Source organism: Protopterus annectens, chromosome 14.part0 (genome assembly GCF_019279795.1).
Source record: "Protopterus annectens isolate FY-2018-M chromosome 14.part0, PAN1.0, whole genome shotgun sequence".
NCBI lineage: Eukaryota > Metazoa > Chordata > Ceratodontiformes > Protopteridae > Protopterus > Protopterus annectens.
Window position 1 is genome coordinate 918765243 of NC_056748.1, and position 24262 is coordinate 918789504.

At 38.8% G+C, this 24262-nt stretch overlaps 1 protein-coding gene across 1 annotated transcript in view; it reads right to left on the bottom strand.

Moving 5' to 3' along the window:
- ABCC2 (ATP binding cassette subfamily C member 2) overlaps positions 1 to 24262 on the bottom strand; it is an 833283-nt gene that overhangs the window by 710944 nt on the left and 98077 nt on the right. Inside the window, exon 2 of the mRNA XM_044055642.1 lies at positions 4376 to 4546. Within this exon, the coding sequence (XP_043911577.1) occupies positions 4376 to 4546 (171 nt within the window). The remainder of the gene's footprint in view (positions 1 to 4375; positions 4547 to 24262) is intronic.

Here is a 24262-nt window from a genome sequence, read left to right on the forward strand (position 1 = left end):
ATAGGCAGACAAGCAGAGATGGCTGAAAGGTGAGCCTTCACAAAGAATAGGACAACCCAGACATCGTCATTTCACACAGATAGGACAAAACCATCCGATATCAACTGACATCAGTTGCAGGTCCTTTTTTCGACACCAGATGGAAAACCTTTTCTATTTGGAAATGTAGGATTTCCTAGTTGCAGGTTTTCTGGCCTCTGGCAAAACATTTAAGCACGTCCTCTGAAAAAAGGTGTCTGTAATGGTTAAAACCCTATCCCCTAACAAATGTGGATGTACTAGCGTTCACTTGTTCTGTGGGAACAAATCCATCCTATGGGGTAACTTTTGGTGATTGCCCCTGGCTAGGTGCAAGAGTAGGGGGAACCAGTGCTGCCTTGGCCAAAAGGGAGCCACCAGCAAGATTTTTGGTTGATCCTGCTGAATCTTCAGGTGGACCTTCTGTAACATAGGCAAGGGGGAGAATGCATACAGAACCATACTCTTCCAGGAGAAAGACAGAGCATCCACTATTCACACCAAGGGATGTGGGATGCTGGCACAAAATTTTGGAAGTTTTCTGTTCATGGGGGAGCCAAACAGATCTATCTGAGGCATACCCCAATGAGGGATTAGATCCAGAAACACATTCCTGTGCAACATCTACTCATGGGATTGAGTCAGGGACCTGATTAAAGAGTCTGTCACTGTGTTCTGGGATGAGGGTAGATAAACCACCTGTATGGAGATTTGACTCTGTAAGGCTAATTCCCAAGCCAGTAGGGCTAGTCTGCATAGAATGTAGGACTTCATTCCCCTCTACTTGTTGATGTATCAAAGAGCAGTGATATTGTCTGTGAACCACTGCAGCACCCCTAGAGCAAGGTTGCTCTTGAAATTTTGTACTGCCAGAATCAGAGCCCTCATCGTCTTCACATTGATATGTTCTTTGGCCTACTTGGGAGACATCTCTGACTCTCCAGGCTTGGAGAGTTGCACCCCAACCTGTGTCTGAAAGGTCTGTGAATAACTCTTGGGAAGGAAGAGGTGGTTGCAGTGGTAGGCCCAGGTTTCTGTTTACCTGGAGGATACACTATTCTAGTTCCCTTTGTAAGCAAGGCAGGAGTGGAATCAGAAACTCTAAGTGGTGTAAGTGTTGCACCCACACTGTTCTAGGATACCATTGCAACTTTCTCATGTCTAAGCTTGCAAAGGATATCATGGAGATAGTGGATGGCATGTACCCTAATAGACGAAGAAAACCCCTGGCTGTCAAGGACTGGAGGGGAAGAATGGTCTGAAAGAAGGAAGTCAGGAACAAAACTTTCTCCTCTCGAAGAGAGGCTAGCATTTTGTCCGTTTGTATCCTGCATCCCAGGAAAAATGTGATCCTGTAAAGGAATGAGAGAAGACTTCTGAAAATGTATAGTGAGCCCTAAACTCTATAGAAGAGCAATAGTGAAGGAGACATTTTCTTGAAGATTTGGGGACTGAACCTGAGTCAGAAGATTGACTAGGTAAGGTAAAATTTGAATTTCCTGTGTTCTGCAGAAAGCTATAATAGTGGCCAAGGACTTTGGGAAGACTTTTTGTGCTGTAAAGAGACCAAATGGCAAAGCACAAAACTGAAAATGCCAGGAAGCCACAGAAAATTTTAAAATGTCCTGCAACTTGGGTGGGTAGGAATGTAAAGGTAAGCATCTTTTATATCCCGAGATACCATGAACCCATGCGGGAGAATTAGGGGTAGGAGGAAAGGTAGAGTCAACGTACAGAAAGAAGGGACTTTGAGCAAAGCAGCATTTAAATGGGAAAGGTCCAGGATGGGTCTCCAGCGACCATCTTTCCTGGGGACCAGAAACATCCTGGAGTAAAACCCCTTCCCTTGTTGGGAAGATGGAATTTCTTCAATAGTTCCCTGAGAGGTCAGGTCCATAATGACCTGAGGAAAGAAACTCAACTGATCTTTGAGGGGTGGTGGAATTCCTCTGAATGACGGGAATTTTTCCCAAACCATAAAATATCCTGTTTTGATAATGGACAGTAACCAAGAGTCCTGAGTAATCAGATTCCAAGCAGCAAGGGACTAACTGAGGTGATGGGATATGGGGGTGGATGGCCCTGTGGCCTGATAGTCAGAGACTACCTGGCTTGAGTTGGGACTAAAAGGACTGTTTAGAGGCAGGGGTAGAAGAAGCAGACGTAGAAAAATCTGGCTTTCTAGGCCCCTTCTTTCTCTTAGATGAAGAAGAATACAGAGGAGGTTTCCTAATGAAAACAGTATTTACTGGATAATTTCTTTGGAACCTTGGGACTTGGGAAACAAGAATATGTTTAATATCTTGTAACTCCTTTCCTTTCTCCTCAAGAGACTTAAAGAGCTCTGCAGCTGAGGTCCCAAACAAGGCTTCATTATCCAAAGGTGCATCTAGCAATTTGGCCTTGAAATCTTCAGGCAAAGGCTGTAGCATAAGCCAAGAATATCTTCTCTGAACAGACCCAAAGGCAGCTGCCCTAGCAGAGACATCAGCAGCATAATAACTGCACTTTATGGAGTGCCTCATCAGCTGTGCAATAGAATAAAAGAAAGTTGCTTGTTCTGATTTTGCTGGGGAATCTGGAATGTCTCCCAAAGAGTACTTTGCTGTGTGGGTCTGATAGTTTATTGCATGGAAGGCCAAAGTAGCAGAATTATAGACCTTCTCACCCAAACTTTCCATGACCTTACTTTCCTTATCAGAGGGTTGCAAGGAAGTGCTTGGTAGAAGTTGTAAATCCTTATCAATGGACACATAAATGGTAGCTGGATCAGCAGCAGGAGCCTTGAGCAGGAATTTAGAGTCCTCAGGATCTTTATAGAATCTGTCAGGATGCTTGGGGGCAGGAAGCTGAGGATCTGGGCATTTGGAGGAGGCAGAGAAAACATCCAGAAAGGCAGGTAGGATGGAAGGGATAGCAGAAGGAGAAGCAGAGTCCTTCTGCAAGAGTTCATAATACCTCTTCTTAATCTCCGAGACTTGGGAGCAGCCCCAGTTAAAAAATTCTTTCATCTTAAGAATAGTCTCTCCAAAGGATATATCCTCACCAGGGGAGTCTGTACCATTAGATTCCTCCTCTGGGGAGGCTAGAGACTCCTCTCCTGAAGAATCCTCCTCCTCTGAGGAAGTATCCACAGATGTTCTTTTAAAGGATGTGGTAGAAAATTCGGGCTGCAGAGGAACAGAAGAAGAGGGGAGGATTGGCAAAGGACCATAAAGGCATTGAAGAGACTCTGAGAAAAGGCTTCCCAGTCAGAGGCCTGCTGAGGGATAGCGGGAGACACATGCTTAGTCTTTTCCTTTTTCTTTTTAGGGGCTTTCATGCGATGGAATGTGGATGGTCCAGACATCAGCCTATATTCGAAGATATCCGAAAGAACATCTTCATGCACAGTGATCTGTGTGGCACCATGAGGGCCCTCATATATAATGAGCCTGGGTTCCCCTTGTCACCCTGATTGGACCCCTGCCTTTCCCTCATGGACATGCCAGCAGACTCCTTCGGGGCCTCTATTGTGGTGCCCTTCAGCAGGTACATTCACTATTTCTGGCATGGTCCCTGGAGACCAACGACTGGAAGAGAGGGCGCAGCTGAAGGTTCAAGCCATGACTTTTTGACCTTCTTCAATGCAGGCTCATCTAAATGTCCCAATATCACATTCATTCCACACTAAATATTTGAGTTGCTGGTTTTCTAAATATAACTTAAGGTAAGCAAGCAGACTACTGAGGGTCTTAGAGACAAAGAATTTACAAATAGGGCACTCGGTGTGGACATGGTCTGGACCTAAACAAAAGAGACAAAGCTTGTGGTCATCTTTATGAATCTGCCTTCCACACTGACACTTGCCCTTCCTACCTGACATGAACTCAACAACAAGCAGCAAAAATTTTTAATAAGAAAAAACCCCAAAGGGGACTTATCTGAAACTTGAACACAACAAATCTGGTGAGCGAATGTCTGGAGCAGGAGATCAGACAGGAGGCAGAAAAGTTCTGAGGTAGGTGCGTGCTGATGTCTGCTTTACACCCAGCATCTCTTTATGGCTAGCATATGCATAATGTGTTGCGTTGCAGCATGTACCTCGCATTACCATGAAGGCTTTTGGATACTGGCCAGACATACAAGTCACCCTGAGGTGGGACTCCGTTATGTGTTGAATACTGCAGCATATGAATAGAAGGACATCTTTACTAATAGTAAAGTCCATTATTTCTTTTGAATACTTAGCATTGCAATGTACTTTGTAAATTTGTACAGTTAGCATATTACAAGAATTTTACAATGAAGCAAAACAATCCCATGACTAACAGAAAATTAAAAATGCATAGAAAAAAACAGAAAGCATGCTTCCTACCTGTTTTGCAATATACAGTTTACTACAATATACACTACTTCTGTGGCTGAAGAGGTCTCTTAACTGCCAGGGAGCAAAGATCCACAGAAATCCTAATGGAATCCACACAAGAACAGTTTGTTCCAAACATGGGGGCAGGTCAGGGTCTTCTCTCTCCAGAATGGATTCATTCTGTTAAATTAAAAGCAAAACCAGGGTTAGAGTAACATATTCCAGCTTCATAGCATTGCAGTTTTTTGCCATTTCCGCTGTGGCGACCCCTAACCGGGAAAAGCCGAAAGAAGAACAACATAAGAACTTACCAGTGTCAATCAGCTAATGTTTGTAGATCTCTGATTTGTAATACAGTGTAAAACAAAGAAAAAGACATAGTTCTGTAACATTTCTGTCCTTACTCAGTACCCACAGAGAATAAGTGTACAGAATATCCAAATTATTTTCTCTTCCTCGTAAAAATTGTGGTTTGCTGACAAAACATCAAGGATTGAAGGCACCCAAATAATGACACACATTTGAGTTTTGGACTTACTATCCTTCAGAAAATACATACAAATGTAAAGCCTGTTAGTCTATCCCTGATTTTGGGCCTTTCCCCCATTATTTTTGACTGCATCCAGAATTCTTGCAGTAAGAAGTTTAGCAGTATGCTACAGGGTTTTACTAGTACTGGAATCTTCCAACTCATGCTCTGACCAAAATATGGCTTCCTTTATTTGCAGATCATCCAAACTAAGCAGTTTAAGTGCCAGTCTGCTGCAAGATTTAAGTCATATAATATAGTATCTTGTGCTTTCAGCTGATTTCATAAGTGTAGATGATATTAACCTATTACATTTAACTAATTTTTCCAGCACCTCTGAGATCTCTAATATGTATGTATGTGTGTCAGTGTATTTTTTTTCTTAATTTCTGCAACATCAGCTATAACTATGTTTCACTCCTAGACCAGTCCTGCTGAAAGTGCCATACTATTAGTGTTCTGCATTTGAAAGCTGTTTAGTTTTTCAAATTAGCTTTTATCTTAACATTTTTACTAACTCTCTGTGGCACTTTATTGTAAAAATTAGTGAGGTGCCTGCAGCGACAGTAGTGGGGCAACTAAAATAGTGTGACCTTCTATCCAACCTCCAGAGTAATATTAAGCACACTTCTAAGTTAATTAAGCAATAACCTACGCCTGGGTGTGGGTAATGCTGGATTTACCCATGGTTAGTGTGGTTTGGTCACTAGGGTGAAGCCCGAGTGGCCAAACAAAGACAACCGTGGGTAAATCCAGCATTATCCATGCCCAGAAGTGGGTTATTGCTATTATACAATGACATTATTTAAGAAAAAAAATACTTACTTTTCTTAAATAATGGCATTGTATAATGCCTCTGTGCTGCCCTTCCACAGCTGTCTGGTATTCTGCGTCAGTTCTCATTTACTGCGCATGCATATGCTTACGCAGTACATCAGAGCTGTGGGTGGAAGCAACAGAGAAAGCAAGATCTCTGTTGCTTTTTACAAAGTGTCTCGCTATGTTAAAGGAGTTTAACATAGCGAGACAACTTTAAAAAAGCAACGGAGAATCTCAGCTGCTTTTTTTAAAGCTGTCTCGCTATGCTAAACTCCTTTAACATAGCGAGACAGTGTCTAAAAAGCAACGGAGATCTTGCGTTCTCTGTTGCTGTAAAAAAACCTTATACTAATGGAAAAAGTCCGGGTGACCGGACCTTTTTCCATTAGTATAAGTCTGATTTACAATGTGCATGCTGACCAATCAGCGTGCACGTTTTGAAATATTACTGGGGGGTTGTTGTATAATTGGTGTTTTAATCCACGAGTTTCACAACTCATATTAGTAGTTCCATTTGTTATAACATAGCTAATTGCTTCAATCATTGTTTACCCACTCACATCTGCTTGTCTCCTTTTTCTGCTTCTTCCTTAGTCCTCTTTACTACATCCTATAGTCTCTTCCTTGCTGCCTTGTGTACATCTGGCACATCATTTATTTTATCTAGTTTTTTAACTGCATAACTCTGGTACTGACGCGTATTTTGTAAGTACAAGGAAGCTCTAGAGACACTCCTTTATACAAAATAAAGGTTTATTTCACTAATGCACCCAACAAATCAAAATATTTCAGTCCAAAAAAGTAGAATGATGAGATGACACCAGGCTCTAAGCATAAAACGAACAATCTTTTATTTTAAAACAACATAAGCACTTTCACAGCTCTTGCTGCTTCTTCAGACGTCAGTATAAAAATGCAGTCACACACACAGCAGTTTATACAGAAATTCAACTAGCAAATCAACCAATTAAGCAATTATGTATTAAAAGAATACAAACAATTAATGCATTAAACTTTAAAAATAAGAAATAAACTTAAAATCAACTAATGCACATAAGTATATATAAAGCTCATCTAAAAAGTGAGTGTGTCCTGTTGGTTAAATCAAAATATTTGCCTGTTTGGTTTTGCAGTTTAAAGTGAAAACAAAAGAGCACTTTTTGTTACTTTCTACTGCTATTTGCAGTCTACACAGCCCTTCCAGGAATTAGGCTATCTTAGAAATCCAGTCTGTAGGCCTCACCAAGGCCCTGACTCCAGTTCTATAGTCCAGATGATTCCTTCACAACTTAACCCTGACTGGGCTCTCACATTCCATACCACAGTTTTTTTAAGTAAGTCACTGCTCACACTTCTGAACTACCACATAATAAATAATCTGCCTGTATTACTGTTGCAGTCTACCTCTTTTCGTACAACATTAATTGCCCATCAGTGCCTTGTTAACTGTCTAACAAAAGTTTTTTTTCTGTCTTAATGCTATGAGAAATTCTTATTCACACGACATTTTTAAAGGCATTTGCATCATCAAACTAATCACTAATATAAAATAACCTAACAGTTTGGCAAGCATTTATCTCTCGCTGCTTTTTTGGTAATTTTTATCTTTGGTGCAAGTGGTCTAACTATAACAGTTCAGCTGTAATACAGGTAAGTTTACCTCTTTCTCCATGGTTGTATGACAATGGAGTTAGAATATTTAATCTTCAGGGGTGTGGGGAGGGGGGGGGGTGAAGCCTCCCCATGTTAAAGCAAAGTCTATGGTTATTTTAGATGATCACAAATGTAACACATTTGTTTCATTTGCAATTACTTTAGTTCAGTGTTTTCTTTTTTTAAATAATGACTGCCGATGAGCTGGTTCAACACATTACTGGTCGATCGATGTTCATTGGTGATCTTAAGAATTATAGTCATATATATATATATATATATATATATATATATATATATATATATATATATATATATGTATTGAAACGGGTACATGTCAGTACATCGACAAGTTAGAAGATCGACATCCACTTCACCGACACATGAAATAATCGACACCGCAAATCACGGACATTTAACAGGTAAGAAGTTTAAATTTCGCTAATCATGCCTACCACACATGCATAACACTGCCACACTTACTAAAACATGTGTCGGTGAAGTGGATGTCTATCTTCTAACTTGTCGATGTACTGACATGTACCCATTGAAACAGCCAGATGTCAGTATTGCTAATGTCAACATGAAAAAATAAAAAGTCGACAGGAAACTGCAGCTCCCCTACTAATTATATGTTCCAACTCCAACATCACCCAATTCTTGGGAAAGAACATCTTTCCCAACTCAAGTAATGATGCAATCCCAAAAGATCGAAGCACAAAAAGTAATAATATATATTATTGCAGGGGGCAGATTTCCCTACTAATAATGTATACACCAGTGATTCCACAACTATATCTTTTAGTTTCTTCTTCGCTACCCTGAGTACATATCACACAATTCTTTTGTCTAATTTCTCTTAAGGGCAAATTACCAGACCCTGCTGTTCAACATGCTTGCACAGAAAGCAGCAGAAAGGCTGAAAAAGAAGCCTGTAAGAACTTTTGCTCTTACAGACAGCAACTAGATGTACATATGGATATTGGTAGATATGGGTTACAGACAAGTGGTGAACAGATCAAGTTGTCAAAAAGATAAAAAGGTGGCACAGCTGATCCAAATCAGGTGATAGCTTGTACTGGCTTCTTTCTGTGCGACATTTTGGTATAGTGTGGTTGCAATGTCAGAGTTGAAATATGGGGGGGCGGGTGTGCAAAAATAGTTTTTCATAGAATCATAGGAAGTTACTAGGCTATTGGCCCTGAGGCCCTTACAAGCCTAGCAAATAATTTAGCCCATGTTCTAACAAGTCAGCACCCTATGCCACTGTCCAGCAGGGACACAGTTGGAATCCCAGGGGTGTATTTCCTGTTCCCCATCCAGTTATCCAGGTTGTGCTTAAAAAGGGTTAATGAGGTACTCTGCTTTACGTGGAGAGGGCATCTATTCTACAAAAGGGGGAGTCTCTGGGACACATATCTGTCCTGCCAAGTCCTAGCGATGTCACAGACCAGGTTGAGGTCACACATGTGGGTTACTCGAGTGGAGCTTGATGTTTGTTTTGTTTTTTGTTTTTTTTAATTGTTTTGATGATCAAAAAGGTGTCAATCGAACTTCACCTGGTTTTAAGGCCCATACCTGACTGGGACTACCATTTCCCTGTTGCTTCTAGAGAGCTGAGAATGTATAAACCACTCATTCACATCAGCCCCTGCCTGGCTCTTCCAGCATCCCACCTTTTCATCAATTTTGAGTTGCCTGAATCGTAGACAGGGCTTTATTCCTGTATGCCACAGAACCAGGGACAGAAATTGCTGTAACTTGAGATCAGGTCAAAAGTACTTTTTTACCATTATTTTTGAAGCAAACATTCCAATAGTAAGCTCGTTGTTATGCCATGAGGGAATACTGTTAAAAACATTTAAAACTTAAAGTGATATATCTTGATATCCTTAAAGTTTGTTTTTCCCTATGGAGTGAGCCTGTTTATGCATCCATTGAGAGGACTGAATGGGGTTTAGGGTGTGAGAGAAAGTTTTGAACCATACTTTTCAGATGAGATTGAGTCCATGTCCAAAGCTTATCCAAAAATCCTGTATTGGTTTGTGATTGATGGTACAGTTGCCTGGTAAGAGAAGTTTTTATTTGAATTTATATTTTATGGGGGTTTGCTACTGTTTTTCACTGTTTGTAAGAAGAAGGGGATAGCTTGTAGACAAGATGATTTACTTCAATTTATATTTTATTATTTTACCAATAATTTTCACTGTTTGTTGTTCAGAAGGGATAGGCTTTAGACAGGCAAACTGTAGCCATCCCAAAGGACGTAGTTAGCTATAAATTCACACAGAATGCAGAGAGAACAATTGAGAGCTTATCTAAATCCTGTCTTGATTTGTGACTTACTGATCTTTACCATTAAAAAGAGGTGCGACTGCAAACAAGAGTGACAGACGTTACTGTGCTCATTCACACGCAATATAAAGGAATGCCAGCTTTTGTGTGACTTTCACAACTTGTGTGGTTAGAACAACAACTTTACTGTACTTAATTTAATATTTAGTTGTATATTAGGTTTATAGGAGGTCACTAGGCTAATGACCCTAGGGTCTTTACAAGCCTAGCCATGTAATAACCTGATTAACCTAACTGACCATAGTTAGATTGTTGTCGTTAGAGCGATTCCGTGATCAGCACTGACTGCCTCTGTCCATGAGGGATATAGATGCCACCCCTTGGGTGAATTTACGGTCACTGACTTAACAAATAATTTACTGTTACATCATGATTTACTACAAATGTTTGATAGGCACAGATGTGAGCTAATGGAGCTTCTCATTAAACATAAACTTATAAAAAGCCTCACTGCAGACATTAAGAGATTGGATAAAAACATCATGGAACATTATTAACTATGAACAATATAGAGTGCAATATTCACATATATTCCATTCTATATAAAACAAAAAAAAAGCCTCCCATATGTCACAGGAAAGTTTTAATAGTGTTTTGTTTTTAGCACTTTCATTCCAGGATCAAAGAAATTTCATCAGAAAAAAAGTAACTACATACTGGATACATTTAAAAAGCCTCACAGGCAGCAGAATTTTTAAAGTGACAGTGCTAAAAAAGTGCATAAATTTAATGACATAATAAAGTGCTTTAGTGCCGTAGTGCAAAAGTAAAATGCATTCTTTTTAAAAAGCATGATATATAGAAACCATTTCATATAAAATATATATCAGTATGAAATGTCAATCTTTTAAATATAAAAACAAGTCATAATAAAATCAAATAATAGCAGCTTTAGCTTTCAAAGCAGGTTTGATAGAAATAAAATAATTCAAGCCAGGGTAAACCCAGTATTCAGAATCAGCTGCCAATAAAGTTCACTTTGCTCCAACCTCACCTCCCAGTCTTCTCCTCTGATAGGCACAGGAATTTTTTCCAAAGTAGTAAACATAAATTTCTTAAATTCTTTACACACTATTGAATGCTTATACAAAGCATTCACTGTATGCTTCATTTTGATTTACCAATAGTCTTACCAATATAAAAAAATGGACAAGAAGAACAAAAAGCCACATAAACTACCTCTTTCACTTCACAACTGTATTTACCTCTTACAGATAATAATTTGGGGTGCCCTGCCAAAGAAAAAAATGCCTTGTAAAATAAACCTGCACTGTCTACAGGTACCACATATTCCCACACCAGCATTCTGAATAACATCAAGACAGTCCCTGTTGTGTTCAAAAATGAATTTAAGATTTTTACTTTTCTTATAAACAAACTTTGGTTCTTATTCCAATTGATCACTCATATCAGAGGAGCCAAATATCACATTCCACTGGTTGTTAATAACATGTCTGAGGGAATGAAAATGTCTGTTATAGTCAACCACAAAACCTTGGGTGAAATATCCATGAGTTCTATCATGCTATTTATACTGGGAGTGAAGTGGATGTCGTATGAGGGCCCTATAATTTGTGTTCCGGTTATCCAAGGCCCAATGATAAATACTGTCCAACACCTCCAGCAGGTAGCCCCAATCACTGAAAAGCTGTTTAACAAAAAAGCTTCACTTTGAAACATGTGGTCAGTGGGGACAAGCCTACTTAGATGAATCAGCTGCCCCTTAACAAAATTCCTCTTCTGCCTTAAAGGATACTGACTATTGAAATGTAGATAAGCATTACAAAAAGTCTGCTTTCTATAAATGCTGGACTTGCATCTGTTTATCGTCTTATTTTTGGATATACACACATCCAAAAAATTAATAGAATCCTCATGGATCTCAGAAGTGCACTCTAAAAAATCAGTAGATTGATTAAGAGCACTCACAAATTCTTCAAGGTCAGCAAGGTTTCCTTTCCACAAGATGAAGATGTCATTCAGATATTTCATGTAGCTAACCACCTTAAAAAAAATTGAGACTTAAAAACAGTGTTCATTTCCCAGGTTCCCACCACCATGTTGGTAAAAATGGGCTCTGATGCTGTACCCATGTCGACCCCTTTAATGCCATTTGTCACAAACAGGCCATTTCTTTAAAAAAAAAAAAGGTATGTCAGTTGGCACCACCTATACAACTTTTCAAACTCCTTTGTGAAAGGAATATTAGGGAGTGGTATGACACTAAGTGATGGATGTCTTATAATTTAACTCCTGAAGAAGGAGAATTGATGTTATTTCTGCTTGACAACAAAGATCTCCGTATAATGAAACTTGACAAGGTGGGGGGTCATTTTGATGGACAAACATCTATATTCATCTAAAATGTTAAAATATCTTAACAATGGGGATTTCTTTTCCAATGCTATTCACAATGAAATCAACATTGCTTATCACAACATTGATTTAAACATCGAAAATGTGGTTATGATAGTAAAATCCACAAGTTTCTCATGGTCAGGAACCCCAGGATCCCAGCAATTTTTTGGGATCCCAAAGATTCATAAATCAATTATCAACCCTTCCCCTTTAAGAGCTATAGTTGCGTCTGTGGGCTCTAAAACTGAGCCATTTGCTAAATTGGTGGACTTGAGGCTCAAGCACTTTTACAAATACAAGAAACATTTGCTCAAAGATTCTTGGAATTTTTTGGAAAATATGGCTGGCCTACCTTTTTTAAGAAATGGTCTGTTTGCGACAGTTGACATTAAAGAACTTTTTTCTGTTATTGCCCATGATGCACTGATATCTGGGCAGCATTTTATTTGTTTTGTTTTATACAGTTTATTAGTACATCAGTTCATGGATTTTGATGTTTACTAGTTGGTGTAATTTTCCATTCTATAGACATTCAAATTACTACTTTGAATGTGTGTAAGATGAAAACACTTGAGAGGGATAGAATTTATTATGCTAATAACAAAGCATATCCTATTCCACCATTATCACAAGAATAAGGATATAGACCAACACGTGACAATCATCTACAAGTGGACATGCACCTGGAGCAGATTGAATGTGATACTGCACTACAACAACATAACATTGAATCTGAACATCCCCCTTTACAGAGATCAGAATGCCTAAAAGGCAAACATCTAAATCAACGTTACCAAGAATGGACACGTCCTCACCAATACAACCCAGCCAATGGCCAAAAACTGGATACAAAAATAAATTTTAGAAACACTAATGGGAGATAACATACCTTTGGAAGAAAATCCAATGTGCCAACTGGTATACAATGAAACAGGTGACTTTTTTGTTTACAATTTTAGTTCTATACAAGTTCATCAAGAACATGCTGACCTCTTTTCAAAGGGCAATACATTTGTGATCAGTAAAAGAGCTAATCTTACTGAAGTCCATATTGATTTGAAAATGTACACTAGGAAGCTTAACCTTAACATCATGTTCAGCAACAATATCACACAGGAAAAAAGTCTGAGTCACTAGTACTTTTAATCCACCTCTCCATTCACAACTACAGACCTATGAAAAAATGTGTGAATTGGACATTAGATCCAACCTCAATAAGGAATCCTGACAAAATTAGTTCAATATCACAACTAGGGAAACTGACTTGATGAACAATCTTAGAACCGTCAATGTCTGGATCAGGAAACCAGACAAAGGGGGAGGTATTATCCTGATGGACAACTTACAATACATAGAGAAAATGTACACTATTCTTTTTGATGATGCATATAGTCAAATTTCAAGAAACAACCTTAATCTGGATTATGCAGGATTGCGACTACACTCCAAGATAAGCTCATGCACAGCCAAATTACAGTGAACATGCTGCAATATTTAGATATGAAAAATTATGTAATATCCACCATTTTTGGAATTCCAAAGATCCACAAAAACAATCAACCAATGAGACCTATTGTGGATGCCAGGCAATCAATTACCACACCTTTGGCAAAGTATTTAGACTATAATTTGAAAGAAATTGTTCAGAATGTTAGGCATCTTTGTAAGGATTCTTGAGAATTCTTCGGTAAACGTAACAGTTTAAAATTTATTATAACATGGTGTTCCTCACAATAGATATAAAAGATATTTTTATAGCAATTCCTCATGACATATTTATACAATGGTTTACAGAATTTTTACATGATTTTACCAATTTTTCTCAGGACAAGATTAAACTTATTTACCAGTTTATTAGAACTGGTCTTGTATAATAATTTTATCTTTTTTTGAAAAACAGATTTTTTTTTTTACAAAAGAAAGGGGTTGCTATGGGGACAGGGCACAGCTCACTGTATGCGAATATAGTCATGATCATATGGGAGAATAAATATATCTTTAACAGCTCATTTAAACATTCCTGGTATCTATGTACAAGATACCTGGATGACATATTTATTACATGGAAAGATGATATGAGAAACATTCCAGTCTTTTTAAACTATTTGAACAATGTTACCATCTTTTTAAGTTTTACACATGAGGTTGGCACAAACCTCATTTCATACTTAGCTGTGTTGCTCATGAAAGATGTGGAGAATAACAGACTACTTTCAAAGATTTTTAGAAAATCCATATATTATAATTCTTTCCTACATTTCACCAGCTCCCATCCAACCGCTCAAAAAAAAAGGGGGGGGGTAATTAAAGGGCAATTTCTCCATGCCACACTGATGATTACCCTACACAAGCATTTCCTTGAGGAGTGTCAGTTACTAAAAAATATGTTTTTAAGAAGAGGTTACCCCAACGGGTTTATAGGTAATTCATTAGAGGAAGTTATTACTAAGAGGGAAAGGAATTTCTTTAGGCCAATTCTATTAGAGAAAGAACCGAACATTATAAGCATATCTGCGTACATTAGTTCAATAATTAATTCAAGTACCATAGCCAGCAGCTATAAAAGTAGCTGTATTACTACATATTCCATGGACCATGCACTGTTTAAGGAAACTCTGCAGAGAAATTAGTATGTTCATTGTCTTAAACGGTAGTTATTCTTGAATTATTCTTACCTCTACACTATGTTTGCATCCTTGCATCCGTGCCACAGCTTATCCAGTTTGTCTGCTGCTGCTATTTCTGTACTTTGGTCTGAATTTATGGTCACCCATCTAGTTGTCAAGATTGCACTTAAATAGGGTCATTGAGAGCTCTGCTTCACATGGAATGGGAGCTTATTCCAGAGGAGCAGCAATCACCATGAGATGTAGCTGTGTCTCCAGCAGGTTCTGTTAATGTCACAGGCTAAGTTGAGGTCCCTGGAGCAAGCTATTGTTGGCCAATTTGATTTGCAGATTTGCAGCATTTCCAGTAGGGCAAGGTCCGAGACTGCTGTGTAGGCCAGGTACAAGTCACCTTTCAGCAGCCTGTAGGATACAGTGTACAGTGACAGGGCATTCAGTCTTTCCATGTATGTCAAGTTTTGGAGGCCCTGGATTTTCTTGGTTAGAAACCAGTGTGGTCTCTCCATTTGCTGCAGGTGTCTGGTGAGGTACATATAGGAGGGAGCAGTGCACTCAATTAGTGGTCTGATAATGGTCGAGTACTGTGGAGCTATAACCTCCCTGCCTTGGATGTGATGCCCTTATTTATGAGATACACAATTTAGAATGCTTTTCTTACCACTACGGACACATGGTGATTGAAGTTTCAGCTGCTATCAACATGTGTTCCCAAGTCTCACACCACTGAGTTTGAGCTTAGAGGGGTGCTATCTATATCATAATTAGCAGGGGCTACTTCTTTGCCAAAGGTGATGAGGCATTTTTTTGCATTAAGTTTTAGTCTATGAGTTTGGCATCAATCATTTGTCTGTGTCAGCTCTTTCTGTAATATGTTAACATCATTGGGGGACTCTATGACTGTGCCCAGTTTACAGTCATCTGCAGACTTAGTAAGCCACAGGCCATCCACCTTCACCTAGACTCCAAAGAAGTAGATTCCAAACAGTAGAGGACTCAGCACAGATCCTTGTGGTACCCCACTGGTAACTGGTTTACTGGTGGAGTAGGACTCCCCTACTTTGACAGTGTACGTTCTGTTGGCGAGCCAGTTTGCTGCTCATCTAGTAATGTATGGGTTTAATTCTCAGCCAGAAGAGTTTCTCTGTACCTGAATAGGGGATTGTGTCAAAGGCTTTGGCTAAATCAAGATAGGCAGTATGTACTGTTTTGCTCTCATCCAGGGCTTTGGTGACATTCTCAAAGAAGTCCACTAGGTTTAAGAAGCAAGTTCTTCCCTTGATGAAATCAAACTGGGTCAGGTCAAGGGTTTGAATGGCACCCATGTCTTTGTGGGTAAGGTCCATGATGATTCTTTCCATGGTCTTGCAGATAAGGCTGGTTAGACTTATGGGTCAGTAGTTCCCAGGGTCAGTTGATGGACCCCCTTTGTGCAAGGGGATTACTGTTGCTATTCTCCAGTCAGCTAGGACAAAACCAGTTCTCAGGCTATGGTTAGAGTGCCAAATGGTTCTATCAGGTCTTGTTTTGGATTGCTTAGTAAGCAGCCTGGGATGTTAACTGATCCCATTGAGGCTGCATTTTTGGCCTTGGAGAGTACTTGTATGACCAGTTTTTTGGAGATGTTTGGTAAAGGACTGGTGTCAGGAATGCTTTGGGGTATGTCTGGTGGGGACAGGGGGTAACGTTATTGCCAAATCTATTGGCTAGCAGGTTGGCAATTTCCTCAGGTTCAGTGTGAGTGGTACTGTCCACTATAAGTTTGGCACACAGCTTGCATTCCCTTTTATGTTTTGGATGTAGCTAAAGAATGCCTTATGCTTGTCTTTAGCTAGGGATGCTAATTTAGATTCATAGCTAGCCTTAGAGGCCTTAACAAGATACCTAATTTGCTTGTTCAAGTTGTGGAGGGTATTCTTCCTCTGTTGAGTAAGTTCCTTCCTGTTATTAGATATCAGTTTCTTTCTTTTGTTGTATAGCTTATTTATACTTGCAGTCCACCAGGGTGGCTTGTTTTTTTGGGGGAAGACTTGGTTTTGTTCCTGCTCGGCACAGCCAAGTCAATGCATTTGTTTAAGTGGCTGTATGGGGCATTTGTCTATTCCTCTGCATAAGAGTCATCGTTGGCTATGTTGGCAGAGGCTTTGAAACTTTTTATACCATTGCTTAGTAGGCAATAGTTTGCTTTTGAGAAAACTTTTAGTTTTTTTACTGCTGTGAGGATATCAGGTTTGATCTTTATTTCAGACAAGACAGCTTTATAGACTGATCTTACCAGGGAGGGCAACACACAGAGAGTAATGCAGTGACCCCCCCCTCTCCCATGTTGGTGAGCACTAGCTTCAGGACATTTGAGTCCCTTGTTGGGGTGCAGACCAACTGTTCTAGGGCATTTGAATTAACAAATTCCAGCAACCTCATAGTGATCATGTTTGTGCTCATGTAAGTCACCCAACAGATGGAAGGATAGTTGAAATCTCCCATGACCAAGGTGTTTGGCTGTATACTGAGTGACTCTAGCAAGTCCAGGTAGGCGGTATGCTTCTCCTGGTTCATGGTAGGGGACCTGTAGGTAGCAATGCTCTGGAGGGGTATTTTACCTATAGTTAAAATTAGTAAGGAAATTATTCACAATGTATGTTCAGGAATAACAGATGCTTCAGATTGTAAAAAACCTACCAGGGACTAGGCATTGTTTGTGCTCCTAAAGAAATTACTTCATGTCAATATTTTACCATTGTTGATGTGCAGTGATCATGGGGTTATAAATGTTAATTTGTTGCCAGATAATTCTGCCAAACTGAAATCTAAACCAATACAGGGAAGTTTAATAACAGATTATATGGAAGCAGAACAGTCACTATGTAAAACTAATTGGAGTGATGTGCTCAGTAGAAAAAAATGCAAAAGGAAAGTGGAAAATTTTAAAAGAGAAATTGTTTGAATGCAAAAAAAATAAAAAAAAATGTTTAACATCTGGCTCTAGACACACAATGTCAAGAGGATACATTTCTGGTATATGACTGATGGAGTGTGTAGAGAGACAAAAATATAAAAGATGGAATAGAGGTTGAACTACAGCTTTGAAAATGAAACATAGTGTAAGACAAGGTCAGTAAAAATTTGAAGAAAATTTACAAAAAGATAATGAGCATAACAGGAATCCAGTTTATAGACACAAGATGTGGTAGTAGTAAAGATACAGAAATAGATGAACTGTGTGTAGATTCTAAAATTTATTGTCAGACACAACAGATTATAAACATATATACAAAATCTTATGCAAAACAGTTTGGCTCCCCAATGGGGGTGACATGTTGTCCTAGTGACATCTAAGTAACCTCAGATAGTGAAATCAAATTAAATTATATTGAAAAAGAACTATGCAAACTGGATCCAATCAAATTACAGGAAGTCTACAGAATTAGAAATAATGACCCAAAAAACACTTCAGCAAAACGTGCAGCATCAGTATATCTATTATTTACTAAGTCATATAAATATTGGGAGAGTCCTAAAGATTGGAGACATGCACTTATTAAACCTGTCCTTAATGGAAAGGGGAGTAGAAGAAACCCAGAGTCATACAGATTTTTAAGTCTACTTTCATGCTGAAGAAAAATAATGGAAAAGGTAATATTGGATATGTTATTGCCAGAACTGGAAAGGTTGGAACTTGAAACCATATATCAGCATGCATATGATGAAAATATTTCTATTACTACCTGTAACATGATGTTCTATTAACAATATAGTAGCTATGAATGAAAAAATTGTGCTGAGATGTAGTGTATATAGATTTAATTTCAGCATTTGATAGGGTCATACACAAATACTAATCAAATTAGAACAACTAGGTATTGATTTGCTCTTGATAAGAACAAATAGCTGCATGGCTTACAAACAGGACATGGCAGGTATCATAAAACAACTGAACAGGTGAAATTCTTTGTTACAGTCAGGGTGTCCCACGGGGCTCTGCCCTAGGCCCATACTTGTTTAGATTGTATCTCTCAGATCTGTCTTTTTCATCTGAGGTATTCTAGAATCTCTATGCAGATGACTTGAAATTGGGTAAAATTATTAGATGTGTTACATTTAGGGCATGACTGCAAAAGATTTTGACTAAATCGACCATTTGGGCACAGGAGAATAATACGATGATAAAACATCAAAATCTAAGCACATGAGATTTGGGAGAGACAAACTGAAAGGTGAATATTTAGTACAGCACACTGTGATTGATTCTATAGATTCATTTAAGGGCCTGGGTATAGGGATAGATTCAACTCTGAGTTTTTCTAATCATATCAAACAACTGGTTAATGATAGTTATAGAACTATAGGTTGTTTAAAAAGATTTATAAAGTCTAGGAAATCAGAAATGATGAAGTCATTGTTTGTAGTTATATTATACCCAAACTTGAGTATGGAATAACAACATGGAAACCTTATAAGAAAACAAACATGAGTAAAACGGAAAGAGTAGAGTATGAATATACCAAGGGCATCCATGGATGTGAACATTTAAGTTATTATAAAAGACTAAAACATCTGAACTTTTACAGTAGCTCATATAGATATTTAAGAGATGATCTTATTCGCCTTATTCAGATATATAGGGCATTTAGAGAAACTACCTCTGGGGATGTTTGGAGTTATCAAAAGATAGTAGAGAATCATCAGACAACCTATGCAGAAGATTCTATAGGAATGAGAAGTGTACTGATTGGTTCTCTGTGAGAGAAGCTGATGCATGGAACAGACTAGCAAACTATATTGAAGAAAGCACTAGTTTAGATATTTTTAAGAACAGCCTGCTTTTCTACTCGACAGTTGTTTTAAATGTCATAATTATAATCTCTGATATTTCTTGAGTTAGTTGTCCTTATTTTCCTGTAATATATTTACTTGCTTGTAGAAGTCTAATGATGTGTAACTTTACCTTGCATGCTTGACTGATGACAAAGTAATCTAAAAAGATTTTTTTGTTATGCCTTCAATGTACTAACTACTTGGAGGATTAGACTTGATTTGCTTTTAGTTTGAATATTCAAATTATTACTTTTTTGCTAGATGATTGCTATAGTACTGCAAGCACTGGAGTCGCAACACAGCCTTACCTTGCTGACTAGAATCCTTGAGTGGTAACTCTGCATATGTACAGGCTGACTGACTCCCAAAGGTGTAAAATGCTTCGGTACTATCCCACTCCCATATCCACAATATCCACAGCCTACACACAATCTTATCTTTATAGACTATTATAACCAGCCATTTGTGCTACTCTCTCATTCTCTCTCTCTCTCTCTCTCTCTATATATATATATATATATATATATATATATATATATATATATATATATATATATCCATGTAAAAACCCCTACACTTTCTAGTTTAAACTATAGTTCTGCAGAAATAACCCTAAACACCTGTCAGTAGGATACCTAACCTTATGCTTTGTAAATAACAAGTGGTTCCAATTTGGAGCATGGACTTATCACAACCCTAAAATCATTGCTGTCACTGAATCCTTGTTTCCATCTCATTTCTCTACAAACTGTATCTCATTCACAAACCAGTATGTGGACAAGAAGGTAGAGGTGTAAAAACTTTAGTTAAAAAAAAAATGACTTGAATATATCTCTTGTGTTAACTGGTAGAAGTTGCCCTGTTCATTACTCTAAATATAATTGGAGATTTATACAGGTAATATAAAGTTCAGTATTGCCTATATCTATCTGGGTCTACTTGATAACACCGCACGCCAAAACACCAACGAAATAACCGACACGACAAAACGGAAAGTTCAAAAACACAAAACTTCACATGCCCGACAAACCACAATCCCGACAATCAACAAGACAAATAACTTTCCCGAAAAACACACACACAACACAAGCACACCAAAAACCTTACAAACCTACACTAAACCTTACATACACAACTATATATGCACTAACCTTAACCTAAACCCTAACCCTAAGTTCCGTCACTATCGCACACTTAGCCACACCCTGACCCTAACGTCTGTCCCTATCGCACACTTACCTTAACATGTCGGTGTTCTCAGCATCGGGATTCTCAACTGTCGGTCTTCTCTGTTGTCGATCTTCCGGTGTATATATATATATATATATATATATATATCTATATATATTTATATATATATATATATATATATAGATATATATATATATATATATATATATATATATAGATCAAAATTACACTATTTTGAAATACAACCATTACTGTCCCACTAACGTGAAAGTGCACTTCAACGAAAGAGCACTTTCACGAAAGTCACTAAGTCGAACGGAACATTTCCTGCACTGTGGTGTGGTAGTGATGGACCTTAGGGTTAGGGCTTGGGTTAAGGATAGTGGATAGCTAGTAGGGCTATCCACTATCCTTAACCCAAACCCTAACCCTAAGGTCCGTCACTACTGCACCACAGTACAGGAAATAGATCTGTAACTACTGCTCAGTGGAGGAAATACAATTTCCTGTACTGTGGTGCGGTAGTCACGGACATTAGGGTTAGGGCTTGGGTTAAGGGTAGTGGATAGCCCTACTAGCTATCCACTATCCATTACCGAAGCCCTAACCCTTCGTTCATTCTAGTGACTTTCGCGAAAGTGCACTTTCGTTGAAGTGCACTTTCGCGTTAGTGGGACACTACTATCGTATTTCAAAATAGTGTAATTTGATCTACGGTAGACCCATATATATATATATATATATATATATATATATATATATATATATATATATATATATATATATATATATATATATACACACATACATATATATATATATATATATATATATATATATATATATATACATACATATATATATATATATATATATATATATATATATATATATATAGATATACACACACACACACACACACACACATATATATATATATATATATATATATATATACATATAGATATATACACACATACATATATATATATATATATATATATATATATATATATATATATATATATATATATATATATATATATATATATATATATATATATATGTGTGTGTGTGTGTGTGGATCTACTTTGTCCGGTGCTCCACACCGGAGGTCAACCCCTTGCTGGTTAGATCTGACCATAAATAAATCACTTTGGATATCCACATTCCGCCCCCACCTCTGGACAAGGAAACCACAGTGAAAAGCTTTTCAAAAGCAAACTTCACGTTACTTAAGACCGAGGTGGGAAGTTTCAATGCCCCCATGCTAAAGGATAATGTTGTCCAAGCTGCAAAATCCCTTACTAATGCATTCTATGGGCACCTACAAGAATGCATGGATCATGCTATCCTAAGCAAATCCAAGAATCACTCCTCCAAGAAAAGGAAACCAGTCTGGTGGACTCCTGCCATAAACAAGCTATACAATAGAAGGAGGAAACTAGTACAGAAAAGAGTAAAATCCCAATTGGGGAAGACATCCCTGATCAGTATCAGCAAGAAACTATGATCCCTCATAAAATCATCCAAGGCGAGTTTTGAAAGAAAACTTGCCAAGGACTCCAAGATAACCACAAGGCATTCTTTAGCTATGTCAAGAATCTAAGTGGCAATGCTCAGATCTGCTCGGAGTTAGTGCAGAATGGTACAAAATACACTGAACCGACCGATATTTCCAACATCCTGGCAGACAGGTTCAGTGCAAACATCACCCCCCTCTCACCCCCAAAAGGGCCCATAACCATACCAGAAGAATGTAGAGCCCCTGATATCACAGACACTCAGGTTAAAACAGCCCTCTCCAAAGCCAAAAACACAGCATCAATGGGACTGGATGGTGTCCCAGGCTGCGTCCTACATGAGCTCAAAGATGAACTAACTCCTCACCTAAACACACTGTTCAAACTCAGCCTCTCCACAGGTTACGTACCCATCAGGTTGTGCACAGCAATGGTTATTCCGCTCCACAAAGGTGGAGCCACAACAGACCCCGGGAACTATTGCCCTATAAGCCTGACTAGCTTGGTCTGCAAGGCTATGGAGTGCATCATCATGGAACTTATTAACAGAGACACTGGACCCTATCCAGTTCAGCTTTGTTAAGGGCAGATCATGCCTCGTAAACCTGGTGGACTTCTTTGTTACCAAGGCTATAGACAAGGGAAAGGTGGTACATACAGCCTACCTAGACCTCGCAAAGGCCTTCGACACCATACCCATTCTGGTATTATAGACAAGCTCACCAGCCTGAACATAAACCCCTACATCACAAGATGGGTTGCCAACTGGCTCATGGACAGATCCCACATGGTAAGAGTTTCAGGAGCTAGGTCTGACTCTATACCGGTTACAAGTGGCATTCCCCAGGGCTCAGTCCTAGGACCTCTCCTGTTCGGCATATACTTCTCAGAAGTACAGGCAAGCACAGGAGGACTATAGTTGACCAAGTTCGCAGATGACTGCAAACTAGGGGCTACAATTGACTCTTCGGCTGACACAGACATCCTCCAAAAGGGTCTCACTAAAATGGATACCTGGTGTCAAAATCATGGCCTCAAGCTAAATGCCAAAAAGTGCATAGTCATCCCCTTTGGAAAAAACAAAGTGCCCACAAACTACCACATAGGTGGTAGTCCCCCTAAATACGGAAGGCATAATAAGGGATCTGTGGACCCAAGTAGATAGCAATCTCTCCTTTGATAATCACATTGCCAAAGTGGTTAGAAAATCCTTCTATGTGGACACCTTATCACAAAAGGGTTCGCATCCAGATCAAAAGAGATCATTGTGCCCCTCTCCACATCACTCATCAGACCCATCATAGAGTACAACGCCCCATTTGGGATGTATCTTACAAGACACCTGCAACAGCTGGAAAGACCACAGATGTACCTGACCAAGAGGATCACTGGCCTCAAACAGATGCCCTATGCAGCTCGACTGAAGAAACTCCAGCTGTACTCGGTTGTATACCGCCTACTCAGATGTGATCTCTGCCTGACATACAAGGCCATGTCCAACCCAGAACTGATGGACATGCTCCACCTAAAGAAAAGCTTATCCCCTCGAGCCACACACTCTAAGGATCTAAACCTCACCACAACAATAATTAGGACGTGCTAGAGGGATAGATTCCTGTCCTAGAGACTTCCCATGCTTTGGAACATGTTTCCAATCTACATTAGGCAAAGCTCCTCACGAGAGAAACCTTGATGAGTGGATGGGAAACAGAAAGTTTACCCCATGGATCACTTCAGTGGCTCTGCTGGACAGAGGCACAGGGAGCTAATCTAAGGGAGCGGCGAAAGCCAACACATTCTGGCTAGGCTTATAAATGCCTTCGGGCAGATAGCCTAGTACCTACCTATGAATTATTGAAGTATCATAATCACAAACTATAAAATATCAAGACCGGAATTCCAAAACTTCATTTAACTGAAACTGCAAAATACAGTAACTCACAATATCAAAAAATACAATGTAAATCTAACCTGCCTACCCTTCACCACTGCAAAACACACAAAAAAACTAATAACAAAGACCTATCTA